The following is a 23,154-nucleotide window of genomic DNA, read 5'->3' as shown; positions in this document are numbered from 1 at the left end:
TCTATCCTGTACATCCATCAGCTCCATCAGCAGATCATGTTCAGCGTTGTAGTGTGTATTTGTGCAGAGTCTAGTACCAGAAGAGCAATCATGGGAAGGAACATTCCACAGCTCACAGCAATAAAACATAGATTGTGTGTGTGTGTGTGTGTGTGTGTGACACAGTACGAGTGTTGGTGTAAGTGAGTGTCAGTGTGCATGGATGTGTGTTGTACTTTCTCTGTCTCTCTCTCTCTCTCTCTGTCTGTCTGTCTCTCACTCTGTCTCTCTCTCTCTCTCTCTCTCTCTCTCTGTCTCTCTCTCCTGGTCTAGACATCCATGAGTTTAGTAACACTACAACACTTAAGAGAACTGACTCATCACACAATACAAACAAAACCACAGGGAAAAAAAACAACCAAAAAAACGAAAGAAACACTTCAATCCCCAAACCAAACAAGACAGAACACGTAAAGCTGCCGACGGCCCCTCAGGCTCCCGATTTAAAGTGCGGCCCCTTCTGTCTCCCGGGCTTCCTCATGCTCTTTATCGTCCTCTTCATCATCTTCCTCATCCTCGCGCCTTTCAGAGCCTAAGAATAGCCACAGATCAATGTGAGGAGAGGCGTGAAGCCCGCCTCGGAACAGCCGACGACCGTATATCCCTCAATCCTAGTGGATGATGTCAGATCCCCTCACTACTGCGCTCGGTTCTTTGAGCTCGAGGAAATACACTCCATAAACATACATCCATACACTGTTATTCCTATTATAACAGCATCATCTGAGTCATAACCACAACTGCTGTCAACATGGCTGCTGTCAGACTTCGCTCCCGAAGTTTACATTTACATTACATTTATGGCATTTAGCAGACGCCTTTATCCAAAGCGACTTACAACAAATACATTTGTTTAAGTAAGTGAATTATCTATCCAACAGACATCATAAGACAAAGTAATCAATGCTCACACCAGGGGCCATTGGCAGTCGTAATGCCAGACGCAATTTTTTTTTTAAATTGTTTATTTATTAACAGGAGAGAACTTGTACAGAGGGGGAAGTGGGGGTGAAGAGGTCTCAAGGGTTGGGGTTAGGGTTAGTATAGGGGGGGGTAGTGAGGGTGAAGCGGTCTAGGGTTGGGGTTAGGGTTAGTATAGGGGGGGGTAGTGAGGGTGAAGAGGTCTCTAGGGTTGGGGTTAGGGTTAGTACAGGGAGGGTAGTGGGGGTGAAGAGGTCTTACGAAGGACTGTTAAGATGAAGAGCCTGAAGAGATGGGTTTTCAATCTATGGCGGAAGATCGGTCGTGAGGCGGAAGATTGGTGGTGAAAAGGCCCTTGGAAGGCTGAATAGATACCGGGGAGCATTCGGACCATGTTGCAGACAGAGAGGGTATGAATGAATGCGTCTCTCCATAGGGAGAGCGAACCCGCAAGTGTCCCTTCTAAACGGTAACCTCTCTTGTTGCCGTGGTTACGTTTTCCTGCGCGGCTCCGCCTCACTTCGCCACGGCGACGGTGGGCGGAGGCTGCTCCTGCGGAAGCCGGTTGCCTAGAGACAGCAGGGGGAAACGTTCTCAGTGTCGGGTGCTTCAACACTGTCATGGCGGCCTGTTTTTGAAGTTATGCCATATCTACCATGGCGACAGCGGGGAGGGGACTGTGGATCGGTCTCCATCCGTTTGTATGTTTGTACAGTACCAGTCAAAGGTTTGGACACACCTTCTCATTCAATGGTTTTTCTTTATTTTTTTTATTATTTTCTACATTGTACATTAATATTGAAGACATCAAAACTATGAAGGAACACATAAGGAATTATGTAGTAAACAAAAAAAGTGTTAAACAAACCAGATTATGGTTTATATTTTAGATTCTTCAAAGTAGCCACCTTTTGCTTTGATGACAGCTTTGCACACTCTTGGCAAGGTGTGTCCAAACTTTTGACTGGTACTGTGTGTCACATACGATATCTCAGACACCGCTGGGACAATTTGGACCAGACTTGGGTGAATGATGCGTCCCGCCTTCGAGATCCAGCATTTATAAAATGACACTGATTGGCCCGAAAGGTAAAGACCAATAGTAAAATTCCTAAATGACACTGACTGGTTGTGGGGCGGACAACATGTTTGATGTAGATGTGTTTTATTTCACAACATCTCTTTCATCATCTCTCCAGTCTTGGCTGAGCAGTACTGGAGGTAGGTGATCAATAATGTATAATTATGATGATGTATAATTCATAATGTGAAGCTGTTGGAGAGTGTCCATCACATGGCCTTCTCCAATCCTTTCACAATCACTGTTCACTGTTCACAACCTGGGCCACGACCTTTTGAAGTGAAGAAAGAGCATTGGCAGAGGTGTGAGATCATCTACTCTCCTCCTTTTCTCCATCATCACCATCTTCAGCCTGAGGACGACTCTGACTGTCTATCCCCTTCTGACTCTCTGTCCCCTCCTGACTGTCTGTCTGGCCCCTCCTGACTGTCTGGCCGGCCCCTCCTGACTGTCTGGCCCTCCTGTCTGGGCCCTCCTGTCTGTCCCCTCCTGACTGTCTGTCCCCTCCTGACTGTCTGTCTGTCCCCTCCTGACTGTCTGTCCCCTCCTGACTGTCTGTCTGTCCCCTCCTGACTGTCTGTCCCATCCTGACTCTCTGTCTGTCCCCTCCTGACTGTCTGTCCCCTCCTGACTGTCTGTCTGTCCCCTCCTGACTCTCTGTCCCCTCCTGACTGTCTGTCTGTCCCCTCCTGACTGTCTGTCCCATCCTGACTCTCTGTCTGTCCCCTCCTGACTCTCTGTCTGTCCCCTCCTGACTCTCTGTCTGTCTGTCCCCTCCTGACTGTCTGTCTCCTCCTGACTGTCTGTCTGTCCGGCCCCCTTCTGACTGTCTGGCCCTCCTACCGGGTCGCTGTGTGGATCCAACTGGATCCGACCCGCTGGGATTAGCATAATGAAAGGGATTGGAGTCATAACAAGCTTATTATTCAAAACCTATAGTTTGAGCTGCATTACTCAATTCAGGAGCGGACGTGTGTGCGTGCGTGTGTGCGTGCGTGTGTGTGTGTGTGTGTGTATGTGTGTGTGTGTGTGTTTGCACAAAAGCAGTAAAGAGCCTTTATCCCTCCAACTGGATTGCAATAATCTCCTAATCAAGTTTCATTTACATAACAGCCTCAAGGGGCCAGCTGTGAAGCAATCAATTCTCTTTACTTCCTTATTTCCTAGCCTCTCATTCCCACACTTTCTCCCTCTCCTCCCTCCCCATCTCTCTGTCACCTGTCTGTGTGTGAGGCAGGAGCGGGTCGAGGGTGAGTGTGTGGAGCTGAGAATCCAGCCTCTTCCTGGAGGCCCCGAGAACCTCCAACTCAGCCTCCAAACACACCTTGCGTTCCTACAGTGGGAGGGAGAGATGAAGTGTGTGTATTAGAGAGAGAGAGAGAGAGAGAGAGAGAGAGAGAGAGGGAGAGAGAGAGAGTTTACTTTGGCAACATTATATTGCTCCCTGCAAGCAAATACATTAGTGATTAACGAAATGAATGTAAACTGGGAGGGAGAGAGAGAGGGGGGGGAGGGGGAGGGGGAGAGGGCAACTGGACAAACACATGTTCATACAGTAGTCCTTTCTAAGGCCCACAGTTCTGTGAGGTCAGGGGTAATTGGGGTCACATGGGAGAGCTGAGCCCTGACCTGCAGGTCCTGAAGCTCCGCCCTCAGCTGCTCCTGTCTCCGCCTCTCCTGAGTCACACACACCTCCAAGTGCTGCAGCTCAAAGTCCCTCACTGCCGGAGGGAGGGAGGGAGGGAGGGAGGGAGGAAGAAGGAGAGGGAGAGAGAGAGAGAGAGACAGATGGGGGAGGGAGGGGAAAAGCTATTTTATTTTTTCCCGTCCCTCAGATGAGAATATCATATTTAACATAGTTGTCCAATCAAGTGTAATCATACTCATCTTACTATTCATATGACTGAGCAGCAGTTCCTGCAGCACGCTGGTGTCCTGAGAGGACAGACCCAACAGAGCACTTAACTCTGCCTCCTCTTCATCCTCCTCCTCCTCCTCATCCTCTCCCTCCAGCCCAGGAGCCTGCTGTTGGCTGCCTGCTGTGGCCTTCTCAAACTCCTCTGGGCATGACAACAGACACACAGACACAGACACACAGACACACAGACACACAGACACACAGACACACGCAAAGCCAAAGTTATGCCACATAAAAAATAGAGACATGGCCATCTACTGGTGAAACACTGTTATTGCATTGAGTAGTTTTTTCTTTAACACATAAGACACATAGAAAATAAAAACTCATATACTGCACACAGGCACGCAGGCATGCAGGCACACAGGCACGCAGGCACGCACACACCTGTGAGGACCTGGAGGTGCTGTTTGCCTAGAAGGTGTTCTTTTTTGTTGTGCAGAGAGATGAAGTACTGATTACAGGTAGGACAGAACAGATCACTACTCTCATCCCCCTGAGAGAGAGAGAGAGAGAAACTGTCTCATTCTCTAAACGGCACCATGTGTCAGTGTGTGTTAGTGAGGATGTGGTGGTTAGAGGTGTGTGTGTGTGTGTGTGTGTGTGTGTGTGTGTGTGTGTGTGTGTGAGAGAGAGAGAGAGAGACAGGTGAGAGTTAGGCAGGCAGGGTAAGAAGTGCTGTGTTCAGGTCAGATAGAGTGTGTGTGTGTGTGTGTGTGTGTGTGTGTGTGTGTGTAGAGATGATAGAGGAGAAAGCTACTCACATCTACAGCCTTCAGAGACACAGCCTCCTCCTCCTCCATCTCAGTGTCAACACTCTGAAGAACTGACCACAACAACCACCATCATCATCATCATCATCATCACCACCATCAATATCATCACCATCATCAATCATCACCATCAATCACCATCATCACCATCAATCATCACCATCATCATCAACATCTACATCCTCGTAGCCACTTACACAATGGCCTGCATTAAAGACACACACACGACAGAAAAATTGCACACAAGCGCACGCACACACAAGCGTGCGCATGCACACCCACACACACACACATACACACCACAGAACTCTGGGCCCCTGCTCAGGGCTTTCCTCCTGAGGAAGGCTTGGTAGGCACCAGTGTTCTGGTAGGCGATCAGCTCTGTGATGTAGCGCTGCTTGTCCTTCTCCGCCTCATGGTTGTACCTCTGCAGCAGGACAGAGGGGGGGGGGGGGGGGGGGTTACTTCTACAGCCCAGGAAAGAGACACTGCATAGGTAGAGATTACGGAGGTTACAGAGATAAGGAGTTGGGAGTTCTAGGACAGGGCAGGGCAGGGATTACATTTAGATGGGGGGGGGGGGGGGGGGATACGGGGGGATACGGGGGTTTCTAGGTGTTGGGGGGATACAGGGTTTCTAGGTGTTGTAGATTTGGCAGCCTGGCTGTCAGCCTTAGACTAGGAGGGGTGGAGGAGGGAGACCTGCTTGTCCAGGGGGGGCAGGTGGGACCACTGGAGCCCCAGCATGCGGGTGATCTCTGGGAAGGGCAACTCCGGGTGTTCCTCCCTCAGCTGCAGCTTACGCTCATTAACAAATAGAACGTACCTGAGATCAACAGAGACAAAGGCTGAATCAGCCCTTCTGTTTCCCTTGTGTGTGTGTGTGTATGTGTGTGTGTGTGTGTGTGTGTGTGTGTGTGTGTGTGTGTCTGCGTGCATGCATGCATGTGTGTGTGTGTGAGCGTCTGTGTGTGTGTGTGTTTGTGTCTGTCTGTGTGTGCGTCTGTGTGCGTCTGTGTGTGTGCGTGCGTACGTGCGTGCGTGCGTGTTTCTCACCCAGTTGTAGGAGCTCTCGGTGCCGTTAACTCTTTCTGCGGTTTCCTCCTCTTCCCCTTGGGCCAGCCACCTCTCCGCTTCTACAGCATGGAGACACACACACAGACATCCCTGATCATCACTGACCGACCTGCTCTCACAGCCTCAGCATGGACCCATAAGCTCTGGATACAGAGAGAACGGGCAAACACCCCCCTGGAGGTCAGATAGAGCCTGGATGGAAGACTCCACATAAATATCTTGTGAGAATATGATGACCTTTATACTTCATCAGAGCCAGAAAGTGAATTGGCCAGTGAATCTGTGAGTTTATGCAGCTCTGAGTTATACAGTTAGTTAGGAATACATGTGTTGTATCACTGTTAGCTGGTAGCTTTCTCTACCTTGGGTTTGTGTGTGTTGGGCTCCAGTGGTTCCTCCTCTTCCTCCAGCAGCAGGGGAGGAAGAGCAACCGGCAGGCCCAGAGGAGGCAGGGCGAGCTGGGGCTGGAGGGCAGGACTAAGGGGGTCCACCAAGTGGAGCTCCACACCAGAGTGGAGGGATGACAAGAGGGGCTGTGGAGGGGCTGTATGCATGCACACGCACGCACACACATACACATACACACACACACACACACACACACACACACACACACACACACACACACACACACACACTCTTTACTTACGTAAAGTGACATAGATTTGAATACGTTTATGTAGTCATGTTTTTACAAGGGCTACTCTTACCATCCGAGTGCAGCTCAATGCCTGCCTCTGATGTCATCTCCACGTAGGACACACTGCCACCGTGGATGTCTGCTGCCACGCACAATATTCTGAGATACACAAGACATGACATGCAGTGCTTTAGTCGATACAGGACGGATCAGACTCTGACAATATACATAAGGACATGACAGACTGTATCAACTTCACAGTGTCAAGTGACTGTCAAGTAAATTTAATAATTCAATATGGTAATGATGAGTCTAGGCTTAGACTAGCGGTCCTCTTGCATGTCCACTGAGGGCCACAGACTCGGTCTCCGGTCTCTACCTCTGCTGGCCGTCGGCCTGCTGGACTGACAAGGTGACAGGCACTCCATCAATGAACACGACAGGTAGAGGTGGAGTCCCCTCCCCGGAGAAAGGTGCAACGACACGGCCCCCCGGTTCATCCTCGCCCGCCTCCCCCGAGCTAGACACCGGGACGAGAGCGAATTCGTCGAAGAAAGTCGGAGTGACCTCGGTAACTGGAGCGGCAGGGCTCAGGGGGAACTCAAGACTCATAGCGGGACATAGGACATTCCCTGACACCAAGGAGACAGCCTCAACAAACGGCAAAGTAGCCAGCAAAAGCAGTCGAGCACGGAGCCACGCAAACAAGTTTTCCAACAACGGTGTTTACATAACAAAAGTCACTGGATTGTTTTTGCTATTCCTCTTGAACGTGATTAGGGCATCATTATTCACCGGCTCATTTCTATGCCGTTTTAAACGGGCAGTATAATGAATAGCTTTGGGGTAGGAGAGCATAGCTGAATCAATAACTTTCATTTGGTACTGTGAAGATGTCATCAAGCGACGACATGGGGGGCCGTTCGATAGTCTGCTGTTTATGTCTGGCTCGAAGTCTGCTTCCAACTTCCTGTATTGATAGCCAATCAAATGACGAGACAATGAGGACTTCATTGACGGTGTCCAATCACAATGCGGGAAGTAGAAGGTGGGCGTTTGTTATGTGTGTGACAGCTGAGCTGCTCTCTCTGGATGTGGAGTTTGACCACATACGCGCTTTGGGACACAGAGCTGTCACAAGTGGAAGCGATGAATGAGAGGACTCTGAGCTGAGTTGCATCGGGAGATTTCGAGAAACTTACTGACGACTGGATGATACGCAGCCCGAGTCTTTGACTGCAAAAGGTGAGAGAATGCCACCGACGTTTGCTGGACACGCATGCTACTGTCCTGTCCTATCCTATCCTGTCCTGTCCTGTCCTGTCCGTGCGGAGAAGTGCCAGCTCACACACACAGACAGTCGCCAGCTGTACCACTATCTTTGAATTCAGAATAGCAATCGTGTCGTAGGCGACACTCTGTCGATCTTCGCAGGTTTTAAACGCATTGCCAAGTGATGCCAACCTCTCTTAATGGATGGGCCACCTGTATTCCTCTGGGTCTCCTTGTGTTGTCATTTGCGATTTCTACCGCTTAAATCAAAGTCACTCGGCACTGCCAGAGTGTCAGGGGGATTCCCTGCATTGCAGCAGGGCACGTCATGTTCCTTGGCATGCCAGTCAAAGTTGTCACCCTCTCTAGTATTGGTACTGTGTCTTTCTGTTGGATGATGGTCTAAAGTAGGGTGATGTTGAGTTTTTAGCGGGCTCTGTAGCGGTTAACCATATGGCAATGTTGAAGGTTAATATAATTCATTTGAAAGGCACCAAATTTGAGGGGACATGGAATGATGTGAGTTTTGGGCAGGAGAGAGAGAGCCGTGGTAGAAGTCTGCACTGTTTAGAGGGGCCACTGGGCTCCGTAGGTCACTAGTTGAAGCGGTTGACAGTTTGGAGACATGTTGAGCAGGAGGAGAGGACAGTGACGCCTCCAGCTGTCACCCCCACTAGGTGCCCTCACACCAGGTGTTCTCACATTGACAATGCAGGCCCAGTTCTGCCAGTCTGCCCTGTCGGTCACACGGTGCAGCTGTGCCTGTCCATGTACCCGTGCTTCCACACAGCTGGCGTTCCCTCTGACTCTCGCGCCACTTTCCTTCCCTGATTGATGACTGTTTCTGTGTTTCTGTTCTTTTCAGTGAGTCTAGTACCTCAGTCTCAGTTCAGCTGTATTTCAAGCAGAAGGAGTATTAACATGTTTTATTTGATTATTCTGTCTTTTAGACATGGAACCGACCCCCCCCGGCACCCCATCCACCCCGAAGCCTCCCCCCTCATCCCAGCAGCCCACCTCCGCTTCGCCACCTGCCCCCAGATCTACCCCCACCACCCCTACCAGGGCTCTGCCTAAGTCCAACCCATTCCCTATAGTCTCCCCTTCTCGTCCTTCTCCCCCTCTCTCTCCCCCCTCACCCTCCCTCTCCACCCCCCCGGCCTCCCCCCTGCGCCAGCCCCCCAGACCCGTCTCCCAGGCAGGACGATCGCAGCTCAACGCGGCCGCCGCTGCAGATGTCCCACCCAGGCCCCCCGCTGCCCCCCCACGACCTGCACCCCCGCCCGAGACAGGTGAGTACAGTCAAGGACACTCACACACATACACACACACACACACACACAGATGCACGCACACACACACAGTTACTTACAAAGATGCACTCTGACACTCAAATACACAAAGACCATGATATGCACACACAGCAAAAAGCTATCTCACCCTGTATCAGTGAATAGGGTTAACTTCTACTTCCACCTTCTCCCACTCAGAATCACTGTATGTTTCACTTCCTGTCTACCCCTCTCCGGCTCCGCCCCTAATACCCACACCCACCAATCAGAACAGTCCTCACTCCCTCTGTGTGAGTCACAGTATTTCCATGACAACACCAGACGTTGACCGGAGCATGTAAAGCAGTCAGTCAGTCAGTGAATCAGATAGGCTCCTCCTCCCTTCATCCCTCTCTTTCACCAAGACAACCTGTTTCTCCTGGCTAAAGCCTGCATGGAAAGTATCCTTCTCTAAATGCTTGCTATGGCGTTTTTAGGCTAGCTGCGTGTCTGACACTGATTTTCAGACACACACACATAAAAACGGACCGAATTGATGTCAGCACTGTAGACCAGGAGCCATGTGACAGGACAGCAAACGATGATATTACTCTCAAATTCGAAAACACACGGACGCATTTTAATTTGAGAGTTTCTTCCAGTAAACCTTGGCACGTCTTCTGATGAAGCTGTTTGTGCCGTGTCGGCCCAGTGGGTTGAGATTGCTAAATAAAGTGTTATTTTAGGGCATGGTCCTAGGGCAGGGCTATGTACACTATGCTGAAAGGCCTCACTGGCATGTATGGGAAGGAACTGGATATAGCCCCTTGGCCCCTTACTTCTTCCTCTGTCAGTCAGACACACACACACACACACACACACACACACACACACACACACACACACACACACACATATGGGAAGGAACTGGATATAGCCCCTTGGCCCCTTACTACTCCCTCTGTCAGTCAGTCAGTCAGTCAGACACACACACACACACACACACACACACGCACGTACGTATGGGAAGGAATTGGATACTTGGCCCTTCTCCTCCCTCTGTCAGACACAGATTTACCACTTCCTCTAGCACCCTTAACTCATTTCGTGCCGAGGGTGAATGAAGTCGCCCTAATGGTCGACATCTTAGAGCGCCGAGGGTGACTTTATTCACCAAAAATACACAAGTTACGATGCCTCATTTTGGAGCCAATCAAAGTATTGTTGCTAGGTAAATTCCACATCAAACACCCAGCACTCTAGGTGGTGAGTGTTCCGGAATGCTTTGGCAGTTGGTGAGTTAAACACGACGACAGCACTTCATCTCTGCTCCTCGACAACTTCAGTGTGTGCAGCTTTTGCTCCAGCCCAGCATTCGCCCCTGTACTACACAGGACACTACTTTACCCCCCTAACCACGACTGTTCTAGTCTCACACACCATAGTGGTCCACTACTCTAATACACTATGGCTTGTTCTATGAATACCCCCCACTCAGCAGGGGAGATGCTTCCAGAAGGCTCTTATTCTGTGTATGATGTGTCAACATCGGAACTTACCACTCCTATGACCCAGCGTGTGTGTGTGTGTGTGTGTGTGTGTGTGTGTGTGGGTGTGGGTGTCCCTGGCGTCTCTCTCCATGTTCATTGGTATCCACTAGTGTGTGTGGGTCATTTTAGTGGATCTGGGTGGAAAGGGTTGCAATGGTCATTGCATGACCTGTTTGTCTCTTGAACAAGTGGGGTTAGACCTGGTAATTCAGGTGAACTGAGGCCAGTGTGATGACCCCAGCAGATAGGAGGGGATGGTAGTTGATGCCCAGAGTGGTGGAGGTTTATTTCTATTGTATGGTCCTGCTCCTGCCTAACACTGAACCACCAGGGATAATAGTCTGTTATCTATGTAACCTATTGATGGGTATAGCTACAGGAGCTACTCAGTCAGTGTGTGTGTGTGTGTGTGTGTGTGTGTGTGTGTGTGTGTGTGTGTGTGTGTGTGTGTGTGTGTGTGTGTGTGAGTGTGAGTGTGAGTGTGTGTGTGTGTGTGTGTGTGTGTGTTGTCTCAAACATGTGCTTTGCTGAAGTGGTCCCTCTGTTCAGGGCTGGGGGCGGGGGGGGGGGGGGGGGCAGGGAGGGCAGGGACAGTTGTTGGCTTGGAGTAGCATCTGTATCCTGTTGATCATGAATAGCATCATACACAGCTTCTTTGTGTGTGTGTGTGTGTGTGTGTGTGTGTGTGTTGGTGTGTGTTCCTCGATGCAGTGCATCTGTTCCTGGGGATCACTGGTCATATTGTCATATCCCCAAAACCCTCAACTTGGGACCACCATTCTGTACATGTACTGTTTTTACTGACCTGCATGTCAGGGGAGGCTGGTGGAGGTGGAAATCGGAGGACAGGCTCATTGTAATTCATGGAATGGAATGAGGAATGGTATCAAACACGTGTCTCCGTGAAACCATTCCTCATTCCGTTCCATGCATTACAATGAGCCCGTCCTCCGATATCTACCTGCACCAGCCTCCCCTGCTGTAGATGTATTTGGACTTCCATTTGTAAGATGAAATTGTAGCCGTTGCACTTCAAGTCAAAGTACCTGTGTGTGTGCATGTGTGTGTAGAGGAGCCAGAGGAGGTGCTGAGTGTTGAGGAGCTGGAGGAGAGAGCCAAATCTGGAGACGCCAAAGCTCAGACTCGGGTGAGTATTAACACACACATGTACCTTATCAAGCTACCACCAGAAAGACCACCACACCATCAGACTAACAGAGAAGGATAATCATTTGTGTGTGTGTGTGTTGTGTGTGTGTGTGTGTGTGTGTGTGTGTGTGTGTGTGTGTGTGTGTGTGTGTGTGTGTGTGTGTGTGTGTGTGTGTGTGTGTGTGTAGGTGGCTCGGTACTACCTGGCCCTGGCGGAGGAGAAGGATGAGGAGCTGAATAACTGCACGGCGGTGAGCTGGCTGGTCCAGGGCGCCAAGCAGGGCCGCAAGGACGCCGTCAAACTGCTGCAGCGCTGCCTAGCGACCAGGAAAGGTAACGGGGGCGGGGTTTCAGGCGGTACCGAACACCGAAACACACCGAAACGCCACCGCCACGCCACCGCCACTTATTTCAGCATTTTATTCATCCCAGAATCAAAACGATCCTATGATGTCAGACATAGTCGCTCTAAAAAAATCCATGGGATTCAGATTGTAGAAATCATATAGTACAGTAGGATCGCCATTTTTATTTTATTATTTATTTATTTATTGGTCACATATAGTATCAGTCAAAAGTTTGGACACACCTTGCCAAGAGTGTGCAAAGCTGTCATCAAAGCAAACGGTGGCTACTTTGAAGAATCTAAAATATAAACCATATTCTGGTCTGTTTACCACTTTTTAGTTGACTACATAATTCCATATGTGTTCCTTCATAGTTTTCCTTCATGTCTTCAATATGAATCGACAATGTAGAAAATAATACAAATAAAGAAAAACCATTGAATGAGACGGTGTGTCCAAACTTTTGACTGGTACTGTACAAACATACAGCCGTAAGTGATATCATGAAATGCTTTTGGTCATCTCGCTCCCCGCTCAACAACAATCAAACGAATCAACAATACAATAGACTATATTCGGAACACCGAATGAGTTGAGCTAGCTGTTTATACTAACCCTAACCCCAACCCTTGAGACCTCTTCTCCCCTGCTACCCCCCTGTACAAGTTCTCTCCTGCTAATAAAATATATGTAAAAAAAAAAAAAAATTAGCCTACTGGCATTGTGACTGCCTATGGCCCCTGGTGTGAGCATTGATTACTTTGTCTTATGATGACTGTTGGATAGATGATTCACTTACTTCAACAAATGTATTGTTGTACGTCGCTTTGGATAAAGGCGTCTGCTAAATGCCATGAATGTAAATGTAAATGTAGTGGTCCGTTGATGAGGCGCAGGCGGGGTTAAAGGTGGCTGTTGTGGTCGGCAGGCATCACGTCGGAGAACTTTGAGGAGGTGAAGAAGCTGTGCATGGAGACGCGCTTCGAGAGAGGGGTGAGGAAGGCGGCGCTGCTCATGTACTGGAAGCTTAACCCGGAGAAGAAGAAGAGGGTCGCCGTGTCGGAGATGCTGGAGAACGTGGGCCAGGTCAACACAGAACCAGGTGCAGACACGGTCACGGTCACGGTCACGCACAACGTTTTTAAAGAGTGTGTGTTTTTTGATGGATTTGCTGTTATTCCACTCCAAAGGTGAGCCTGTTTCCCCGGGCCCCCTCTCCAGCTCTGCACAGAAACAGAGGAGAGTTCTCGAGAGCCTCGTCACCAGCGATGGTAAGTGTGTGTGTGTGTGTGTGTGTGTGTGTGTGTGTGTGTGTGTGTGCCTTTGTGTTATTTGTGCTCAATAGTGCTTCAATAGACACTGCAAAGTGGAATGAAATCTATGTGTGGTAGGATAGATAATGTCATTGAAGGACATTATGACCGTGAGTGAAGTATCTCTCTCTCTCTCTCTCGCTCTCGCTCTCTCTCTCTCTCTCTCTCTGCAGCCAGCTCCTATGTGGGTCTAGATGACTTTGTGGAGATCACTAAGAAGTACGCCAGGGGCATCGCCCCCACCTCAGTCATGGCGGGGGCCGGCGGGGACGACGACGACGATGATGATGATGAAGCTGTGAAGAACCCAGACGACCTGCCCCTTCACCAGAAGGTCTGAACCTCTCAAACTGGAACATTTCATATATCCCCCCCCACCACCACCACTACCTCCCATATTCTCTGTCAATTTCTCTCTCTTTTTTCTCCCTGGGAATGTATGTGTGCGCACAACGTCTTCAGAGTGCAAAAAGTCCAAATCGACTCACTCTCAGTTTGAGTGGCTCATCTAACAGTACGATCTGTATCTTATCCTATTGATTTAGCTCCTCTTTCTCTCTCTCCCACCCACCCTCCCTCCTCCCTCCTCCCTCCGTCTCCCTCTCTCCCTTCCCTTCCGTTCTCCTAGGTGCTGAAATTCCCACTGCAGGGCCTGCTGGAGATCAAGGAGCACCTGATTGACTGGGCCTCGCGGGCGGGCATGCAGTGGCTCAGCGCCCTCATCCCCACCCACCACGTCAACGCCCTCATCTTCTTCTTCATCATCAGCAACCTCACCATCGACTTCTTCATCTTCCTCATCCCCCTGCTGATCTTCTACCTCTCCTTCTTCTCCATGGTCATCTGTACGCTGCGAGTGTTCCAGGTAGGATAGAGCTGCTGTACATGGTGGAAACTTCTGGAAAAGTGCTCTAGAATATCAAAAAGTGATTTGTTTATTTTGGGTTTTTTTTCAATTGCTGTTATATGTATGTATATCGATGTACTGTATTTTGCTGTCTTATTTTTTTGTATGGTGTTATGTGTTCATTTGAAAACTTTAATTTTTTAACTGTAAAAAGAGTTTAAAAAGTGTTTAAAAACATAGATTGTTTTGTCCTCCAGAACTCCAAGGCGTGGGAGAACTTCCGGGCCCTGACGGACCTGCTGGCCAGCTTCGAGCCGGGCCTGGACCTGGAGGAGGCGGAGACCAACTTCGGCTGGACCCACCTGGAGCCCTACCTCTACTTCCTGCTGTCGGTGGTCTTCGTGGTCTTCTCCTTCCCCGTGGCCGACAAGGCGTGGATCCCCTGCTCGGAGCTGGCCACGGTGGCTCTGTTCTTCACCGTCACCTCCTTCCTCAGCCTCCAGGCCTCGGCCCAGCTCTTTGCCCGACGGGCCCTGGTGACAGAGGTCCTCTCGGGGGCCTGCTCCCTCACACGCCTCCTCCCCGAGAGTCTCTGGTTCCTCCGGGCCCTGGGCACCACCTTCTTCACAGTGCCCCTGGGGGAGATGGTGGCACTGAACGTGAGCGTTCCCTGTCTGCTCTACGGTCACCTGTTCTACCTGCTGTTCCGTATGGCCCAGCTGCGTGGCTTCAAGGGGACCTACCTGTGCCTGGTCCCCTACCTGGTTTGCTTTACCTGGTGCGAGCTCTGCCTGACCATGCTCAGCTCCTCCTCCGTGCTGGGTCTCATCCGCACTTGCGTGGGCTACTTCCTCTTCCTGTTCGCCCTGCCCGTCCTCTCCCTGGGCGTGGCGGCCATCTTGCTCATCCAGCTCCTCCAGTGGTTCCTGACCCTGGAGCTCACCAAGATGGTGGTCACACTGACGGTGTGCGCCGTCCCGGTCGTGCTGCGCCTGTGGACCCGCTTCAGCCTGAACCCCCTGTCGGTGGCGCGGTCCCTGTCGCGCAGCAGCGTGGTGAAGCTCATCCTGGTGTGGCTGAGCGCCGTGGTGCTGTTCTGCTGGATGTACGTGTACCGCACGGAGGGCATGAAGGTGTACAACTCCACCCTCACCTGGCCCGAGTACAGCAACCTGTGCGGGCCGCGGGCGTGGAAGGACTCCAACATGGCGCACACCCAGATCCTCTGCTCCCACCTGGAGGGCCACCGGGTCACCTGGACCGGCCGCTTCAAGTACGTCCGCGTGACCCACATCGAGAACGGGGCGCAGTCCGTCATCAACCTCCTGCCCGTGGTCCTGGGGAACTGGATCCGTTGCCTCTACGGCGAGGCCTACCCTCTCTGTGACCAACAGAACTCCACGGACCCCACCTCCGCCCCCCTCCTCCTCCCCCAGCCCCTCCCCGCCCCCCAGCCCCCTCCCCAGGACCCCCTCTGCAAGCTGAAGAAGCTAGCCAAGCACGAGTGTCACGTGAAGCGCTTCGACCACTACAAGTTCGAGGTGACCATGGGCATGCCTCTGGAGAGGAAGACGCGCGACGGCACGGTGGTGGAGGACGAGGACGCCACCAAGGACATCGTCCTGCGGGCCAGCCATGAGTTCGGGCCCATGCTGCTGCACCTGAGCGCCGCCAGCCTGGTGGAGTTCAGCACGGTCCTGGAGGGCCGCCTGGGCTCCAAGTGGCCCGTGTTCGAGCTGAAGGCCGTCCACTGCCTGACGTGCGCCGGCGACCGCGTGCCCAGCGGGCGCCAGTACAAGATCGAACACGACTGGAGGCGCTCGGCCCAGGGGGCGCTGCAGTTCGCCTTCGACTTCTTCTTCGACCCCTTCCTCACCGCCAGGCTGGAGCAGGCCGACCCACAGACGGACACGGAGACGGGAACGGGGGGAGGAGGAGGATAAAGGGGGGGAGGGAGGGTGTAGACTTTAAGGAGTGGATGAGTGTATATAAAGAGCGGTGGGGGAGTGGAGTGTACACTTTGAAGAGTGGATAGTACATCGTACGCTGGGAGAAGTGATGTCACTCAGTAATGCATTAGGTTAACCACTAGGGGTGAGTGACTGAGTGTGCATTAGGAGAAGTGTGTAAGTGTACAGGGAGAAGGGAACCCTACTATGCTTCTGTGTCTCCTAGATGATTAGGCTGTGTAAGCATTGACGTTATCTCTATCTGCAGCGCGTTCATGGTGCTACATGTCGGTCCCAAGTACTGGTGTTTAGCTGCTTGTAGTGAGGTAAACTATGCAGCTGTTTGTGCGTGTGCGTGTGCGTACATACGTGTGTGTGAGTAGGTTTTATAGCTGCTGAGCCAAAGTGTGTTGTATGTAGAATCAGCCTGAATCAGCCACTTCACATGAAATATGGGAGACCATGAAGAACCTCTCTATCCTGACACATGATCATACACTACAGTCAGTCAACCACATACACTTACATGTATACAACTACAAATATACACACACAAACACACGCTAACACACACACACACAAACACACACGCTAACACACAGACACACACAAAACATACATACACACGCGCTAACACACACACACACACGCACATACACATACACACACACACACACACATGTCATTCATGGCCAGTTTGTTTAGTCCATCAACATTTCACAGAAAACATTATTTGAATACGCTACTTGACTGACTGACGTTTAATCTAAAATCTTTTTTTTTTTAAAAGACATTTTGCATGCGATTCAACCATATACAGTACATACATGTTCACATACTGTAGATGTTTTGATCTTTTTGACATCATGTTTGGTAGCATATGAAGTTAGAATTTTTAACTACTGGTTTGAGATTGTATTTTGTGTTTTACACGATAAGACTTTTCTTAAAATGTACCGTCTTTGTTTAACAAAGTTTGAGGCCTTAATTCAATGAAGGTACGTACGTTTGTAAATGGAAATGAGGACTTTTGTACAGATCTTGAGCTGTTTTCCTGTTTTCTTCTCGTAACATTTCTCATAGGATCACGATGCTGAAACGAACAGAGAGAAATGTCTCATTTTGCTTCTTTTGAGCTTTAATCATTATTGTGTGTAATTTTGATATCAACTTTAATGTTTTTTTTTTTTTTTTTTGAACATATTGTTGTGAAATAGTTGTATAAGTGCCTTGTCTCTTTCTGATACATAATGATACACACGTGTACCACGTCCACAGGCATGTATACTGGGGATATATTTGAGGTTTGGTTGTTGTGAGTTCACTTAAGAAAAGAAAGAATGGCTGAAGATACAAGGTACATTTGTAGTATTCACCCTTTTACTCAATGACTCAAATCACCAACATCCTACCAGTAACGGTTTCTACACAAATGTTAGCCAGTGTATTACACGTGTGGCCGTACACAGTGGACTGAACTAAAGACATGCTGGTAGTTGTTGTGATAGGTCTGCTGAAGTTACCCAATGAAACTCTATTGGTTTGACCATTGCCCTCAACTTCCCCATTTTAAATTTGTCCTTCCTATACTTTTGTGCCTTGCCCCTAACCCCTCCACTTCACCTCCACCTCCTCTTTTTCTTCTTCCCCTGCTGTGCAGGGTTCTGATCCCACAATTCCAGACTGTAAATGTCTCTGACGAGGTCAGTGTCACAGGATGTGTTGTCAACACTGTAACCCTCCACTGTGACCAATAAACATGTCATTAAAGGATCTGCTTCCTGTAGCGTCTCTCTCACAACTTCCATGTGTTATTGATCTCATCATGAGAGACCATGAGGCCAAATATAACGGCTGATCTCTGAGCTATTGTTCTGAGGGGTAATGGTAGTATTTCAACACTAGGTGGCACCACAGCCTATGGCACAGTGCCATCCACTGGAGACTCGCGTAACGATGTGAATATGAAGATGACATATTGACACTGATACACAAATCTACACAGCACTTACCGACTTAGGCCGATCGTTCCTAATGCAGCATAGGCCTTAGACGACTCTTCTCCATCACACTCTGTCCTGGTAGCAGCCTTCTCCAGTTCGTTACACCCAATACCAGTTTTCTGGACGTCCACCTCGTGCTCCCGCCTCCTACATAACACATTAATCATAATAACATATTGATTTACGGAAATTGAAAAAAACTGGCCTTATCAATCAGCATTTAGAGCTTACAGTAAGCAATAAAGACACACCACAGCCATACAATATGATGCAATTTCGTTGAAATCTTTATTCAGAAAAAAACCCATATTAACATATTTATAATTGTTCATTTGACATTTTGTCATCAAAAATACATAAACACAAAATAAGTGAATCAATTCCAGGGCAGGACATGAAATCAAACAGCTGACAGATGTTCCAAAACATAAATTAATAAATAAACGAATAACGTGTGTCCTAAAATAAAAAGATCTCTACTGGCAAAATAATCTAGTGAAAGGCTCAAGAGATAAGTATAATATCTCTCTCTCCCGTTGCCACGGTCACCATCATCATAAGAGATGATCAGCTCCGCTCTCCATTGATTATTGATCAGTGTCGTTTCAGACAACAAAACTAGAAATGTCAAAAAAGAGTGATATATACAGTCACCATTCAGGCCCTTTAAAGGTTTAGATTACAACATTGATAAAACATTCCCCGACATTCCTCCGGTTCAGTTTCTCATTTGAAAACCGATTTCGGTTTTATTAAATGTACACCGTAAAACCGAACGATGGTAAACATGCTTATTTGTGTCCCTGGAACACAAAGAAAGGAGAGCTCGGCTTGTCTATGGTAACTAGTGCTGTGTCCAGGTAGAGCTCCTGAAGCCATTGTACAGCTTGGTTTATGGTCAGAAAGGCAGCCAGTCATTTAAAAACACATCCATTTTGTTTTTCATGCAGCATCTTTTTGCTTGATTGTTGGACCTTTTTTTTTTTTCCTTTTTTTTTTTTTTTGCTTGATTCATTGTGTTTCATTGCAAAGTAGCACATGACACAGCCAAGATCCCCAGCAATATCCACAATCAACAGAAAGTCAGGAGCACAACTCGCTCATGAAGCTGGGCTTTGTCTGGGGACGACCAAAGTCCAGCCAACGCCACATTTATACCATTAACCGTCATTGTCATCACCGTTACCATCACCATCATCACCATCATCATCATCATCATTATTGACAAGAATTTCCAAAAATAGGGGATTGGTGGTGAATTGAACACACAAAAACTGTAAGACTTGAACATCCAGCGAACATTTAGGTAAAGGCTCCACTAGAACCACCAGCAACCACAAAGGGTTCTCACGCCTACGTCAAGAACCAGTTCATCAACATGTAGGATAGGAACATGGGTTTGAAGTGACCACAAACATGTACATAAATGGAGAGAGAGAGAGAGAGAAGAGGAAGAGAAAGGAGGAGGGAGAAACACGTGAACAGAAAAAGACAGACGCATGTAAACGCTTATTCCAGTCAGAGGTCAAGTCCTCAGAATGTAAAACTGACCGATAGCACTCAAACACGATCAGCCACAATCCAGAGGTCCATATTCACGTAATCCATGACCTACAATTCCATAATCCAGATGAGACAGCTCCTCTTCTAGCCCAAGGCAGGGTCCATCCAGCTTTGTGGGGTGGGGTGGGGAGTGGGGGCGCAGAGCGTGCAGGGAGTGTGTGTCTCTACAGCACTGCCCTGTTGTGTGTGTGTAAGTGCGTGTGTGTGTGTGTGTGTGTGTGTGTGTGTGTGTGTGTGTGTGTGTGTGTAAGTGCGTGTGTGTGTGGGTGGGTGTGTCTGTGTGTGTGTTTGTGTGTGTGTGTGTGAGTGTGTGTGTATGCCTGCTTATATGTATGCCCCTTCGTGTGTGTGTGTGTGTGTGTGTGTGTGTGTGTGTGTGTGTGTGTGTGTGTGTGTGTATGCCCGCGTAGGTATGTGTATATGCCCACATATGCGTGTGTATGCCTGCATCCGTTTATGTGTGTGTGTGTATGCCTGTGTGTGTGTGTGTGTGTGTGTGTGTGTGTGTGTGGGTGCGTGTGTGTGTGTGTGTGTGTCTCTCTCCACTCTCCAGCTGTTAATGCAACTCTGAGTTGAGTTTGTCCTGGAAGATATAGAGGTTGTTGGTGGCGGCGATGGCTATGATGTTCTCCGTGGGGTGCCAGGCCGTGTGGAGGATCTTCTTGGTGAAGTCCAGGCTGTCCACGCTGATGTCGTCCTTCCGGCGTTTCCCGCCGGCACAGACGCGGCGAGGCTTGAGCACGGCCCGGGGCTTACTGCTCTCCCTCGACGCCTCCAAGGTCACGTCACGCTTGGTGTTCCTGTCGAACATCCGGAAGAAGTTGTTGTAGGCTCCCGTCATGATCACACTGAGGGAAGAGAGGGGAGAGGGGGGAGGAGAGGGGAGGAGAGGGGAGAGGGGGGAGGAGAGGGGAGGAGAGGGGGGAGGAGAGGGGAGGAGAGGGGAGAGGTTAGTCAGCGACGCCACCTAATTCCTATTCTGCCCTAATACACACTCTAAACCTTTACATTAGCCGACCAGAACAACACACACACACACACACACACACACACACACACACACACACACACACACACAGTACCTGTCTGAGCCGTTCCAGGCACACTCAAACTTGTCGAAGATGCAGTCGTTCTCGTACAGAGAGCAGAGCTTGCTGCGGAGGTAATCATGCACCTGTAGGGACACACACACACACACACACACACAGACCTAATTAACACAGAGTTTCTCACACACACATCTAATTAACACAGAGTTCCTCTAATTCAGACAGGGCAACACTGATACGAAGGCAGGGATTGAATCGAGAATCCACAGCATACAGAAGACAGCAGTCAATATCCCCACAGGCAGGCTGGCAGGAGGGCAGGCGGGCGGGCGGGCGGGCGGGCGGGCGGGCAGGGCAGGGCAGGGCAGAAGTGTTAAGATGAACACTGGTTCTTAGCAGCAGAATGTGATAGAGCTTACATTAGAAAGATGTTCCTTTTGTCAGGAGAACTGCTGAACCAAATTGTAATCCTCTCCATTAGCATATACACACACTGAAGCACACACACACACACAGAAGCGTGCATACACACACACACACACACGCACACACACATTATCACTAATAGTAGCTCTTTCCCCTTGTGATTTATTGGAGCTGCTTGTGTCAGCGTTATGTCTGCCTGGTGATGCAAGAGGCTGAAACCTCTGCTGATATCTATATTCATAGGCTGCTTTATTCACACTGCATACAGTCAGCAGTCAATCCATGGTCAATCAATCTGTGGTCAAACTAAGGTCATATTATGGTTCATCATTTGTTCAATCAAAGCCTAAATGCAACCAATAAACAGATTTGAATTAAGCACTGAATTAAATGTAGCGTTTGATAATCCTTCACACTCTGGCCGTGCTCTCTCTCATCCCTCACTTCTGTTTTTTTACCTTTCAAATCTCTTTTTTTCAGGGGCTAACCTTTTCTCCCCCTTATTTTTCTCTCTCTACCCCTCCCTTTCATTTTCCGCTCTCCCTCTCTCTCTCTCTCTCTCTCTCTCCTTCCTCTCTTTCTCTATTCACTTCAATTCAAGCATTGTCATCAAGAAAATACATGTGGAAACATGGCCAAATCATTCGAGTTTAAGAGTTGCTGGTTCTCTCTCTCCCCCTCTCTCTCTCCCCCCTTTCCCTCTCCTTGCTGCATTGCAGATCTGGGCAGGGTTCAGTAAGGTATCCCCCCCTCTCTCCTCCCCTCCCTCCCTCCCTCCCTCCCTCCCTCCCTCCCAGTGCAGTTTATGTGCGGAGATGGGACTATAAATAGCACCAGCGGGTCTGAGCCACCCACTCGAGCCTGCACAATGGAGCATGTTAAACACACACTTCACACACTAATGTACTAAACACACACACACACATACATACAGTACACAAGGCAAGGTGAACACGCTAACCATACAGACACGAAACATCTAGGCTTCACACACACACACACTAAACATAGGGCTTCGTCGTCAGTTTCCGTCTCTGTTCTATACTCTTCTCTAATATCAAACACACACTTATGGGTTGAATAGTAATGTACAGGGGCTAAAGTAAATAGCCAGTGACATACAGTATGTCTGCACACACACACACACACACACACACACACACACACACACACACACACACACACAGACAAACTCACGACCGCACACACACGCACGCACGCACACACACACACGTACACACACACATGCACTCACACACATACATACATAATCATTAACAGTAGCTCTTTTCCCTTGTGATTTATTGGAGCTGCTTGTGTCAGCACAACACACACACACACACACACACACAGCTCTGTCACCTGGTAGGTCTCCAGGGGCTTGTTCTCCATGTGGAGGTCCCACACCTTGGCGGTGAGGTAGTCTCTGGTCAGCAGGTAGCGTCCGCTGTGGCTGAACTTGACGTCAGACACAGACGAGATGATCTCAGAGAAGAAGGAGCGATTACTGGGATCCTCTGGCTCCTCAAACACTACAGGAGAGAGGGGAGAGGAGAGGAGAGGAGAGGAGAGGAGAGGAGAGGAGAGGAGAGGAGAGGAGAGGAGAGGGTGTAGAGTGAGTGTGTGTGTGTGTGTGTGTGTGTGTGTGTGTGTGTGTGTGTGTGTGTGTGTGTGTGTGTGTGTGTGTGTGTGTGTGTGTGTGTATGTATGTCTGTGTATGTCTGTGTGTGTGTGTGTGTGTGTGTGTGTCTGTGCATGTGTGCATGTGTATGTCTGTGCATGTGTACATGTGTATGTCTGTGTGTGCGTGCATGTGTCTGTGTATGTCTGTGTGTGCGTGCATGTGTCTGTGTATGTCTGTGTGTGTGTGTGTGTGTGTGTGTGTGTGTGTGTGTGTGTGTGTATGTGTGTGTGCTTACGTTTGGAGTGTTTGTCACACAGTGCGGCCTCTCTCATGTCACACAGG

At 49.4% G+C, this 23,154-nt stretch overlaps 3 protein-coding genes across 6 annotated transcripts in view; 1 reads left to right on the top strand and 2 right to left on the bottom strand.

Annotated features, from left to right (window-relative positions):
* Positions 1 to 296: 296 nt before the first annotated feature.
* Positions 297 to 7,078, bottom strand: LOC310815945 (uncharacterized protein). 3 transcript variants are annotated; one of them, XM_083685906.1, is made up of 12 exons: positions 6,829 to 7,078; positions 6,520 to 6,608; positions 6,172 to 6,353; positions 5,789 to 5,868; positions 5,435 to 5,558; positions 5,033 to 5,159; positions 4,724 to 4,785; positions 4,347 to 4,455; positions 3,934 to 4,101; positions 3,671 to 3,762; positions 3,260 to 3,374; positions 297 to 571 (listed from the first exon to the last, which is right to left on the bottom strand). In XM_083685906.1, exons 1-12 carry the CDS (start codon positions 7,059 to 7,061, stop codon positions 483 to 485), a joined length of 1,470 nt encoding a protein of 489 aa, XP_083542032.1. In that variant the 5' UTR covers positions 7,062 to 7,078; the 3' UTR covers positions 297 to 482. The 3 variants fall into 3 exon arrangements, with proteins under 3 accessions (XP_083542032.1, XP_083542034.1, XP_083542033.1); XM_083685908.1 differs by lacking the exon at positions 297 to 571 and adding an exon at positions 1,021 to 2,312; XM_083685907.1 differs by lacking the exon at positions 297 to 571 and adding an exon at positions 1,021 to 1,529.
* A 530-nt stretch (positions 7,079 to 7,608) lies between these two features.
* wfs1b (Wolfram syndrome 1b (wolframin)) lies at positions 7,609 to 16,141 on the top strand (the record flags this gene model as incomplete). Its single annotated transcript, XM_083686061.1, has 9 exons — positions 7,609 to 7,694; positions 8,672 to 9,013; positions 11,613 to 11,689; positions 11,880 to 12,024; positions 12,967 to 13,140; positions 13,229 to 13,309; positions 13,525 to 13,685; positions 13,980 to 14,216; positions 14,456 to 16,141. Exons 2-9 carry the CDS (start codon positions 8,674 to 8,676, stop codon positions 16,139 to 16,141), a joined length of 2,901 nt encoding a protein of 966 aa, XP_083542187.1. The 5' UTR covers positions 7,609 to 7,694; positions 8,672 to 8,673.
* A 4,128-nt stretch (positions 16,142 to 20,269) lies between these two features.
* Positions 20,270 to 23,154, bottom strand: part of LOC310816334 (serine/threonine-protein phosphatase 2A 55 kDa regulatory subunit B gamma isoform) — a gene marked incomplete at both ends in the record, with an annotated part of 13,387 nt that continues 10,502 nt past the window's right edge. For both annotated transcript variants that reach the window (XM_083686478.1, XM_083686477.1), the window contains 4 exons: positions 20,270 to 20,561; positions 20,796 to 20,887; positions 22,551 to 22,720; positions 23,108 to 23,154. The exon at positions 23,108 to 23,154 is cut by the window's right edge and continues 118 nt beyond it. In XM_083686478.1, coding sequence (XP_083542604.1) covers positions 20,270 to 20,561; positions 20,796 to 20,887; positions 22,551 to 22,720; positions 23,108 to 23,154 — 601 coding nt within the window. The remainder of the gene's footprint in view (positions 20,562 to 20,795; positions 20,888 to 22,550; positions 22,721 to 23,107) is intronic.

The sequence above is a fragment of the Argentina silus genome (assembly GCF_951799395.1).
Source record: "Argentina silus genome assembly, chromosome: 15".
Lineage (NCBI taxonomy): Eukaryota > Metazoa > Chordata > Actinopteri > Argentiniformes > Argentinidae > Argentina > Argentina silus.
This window is presented reverse-complemented; position numbering and strand designations above follow the sequence as displayed.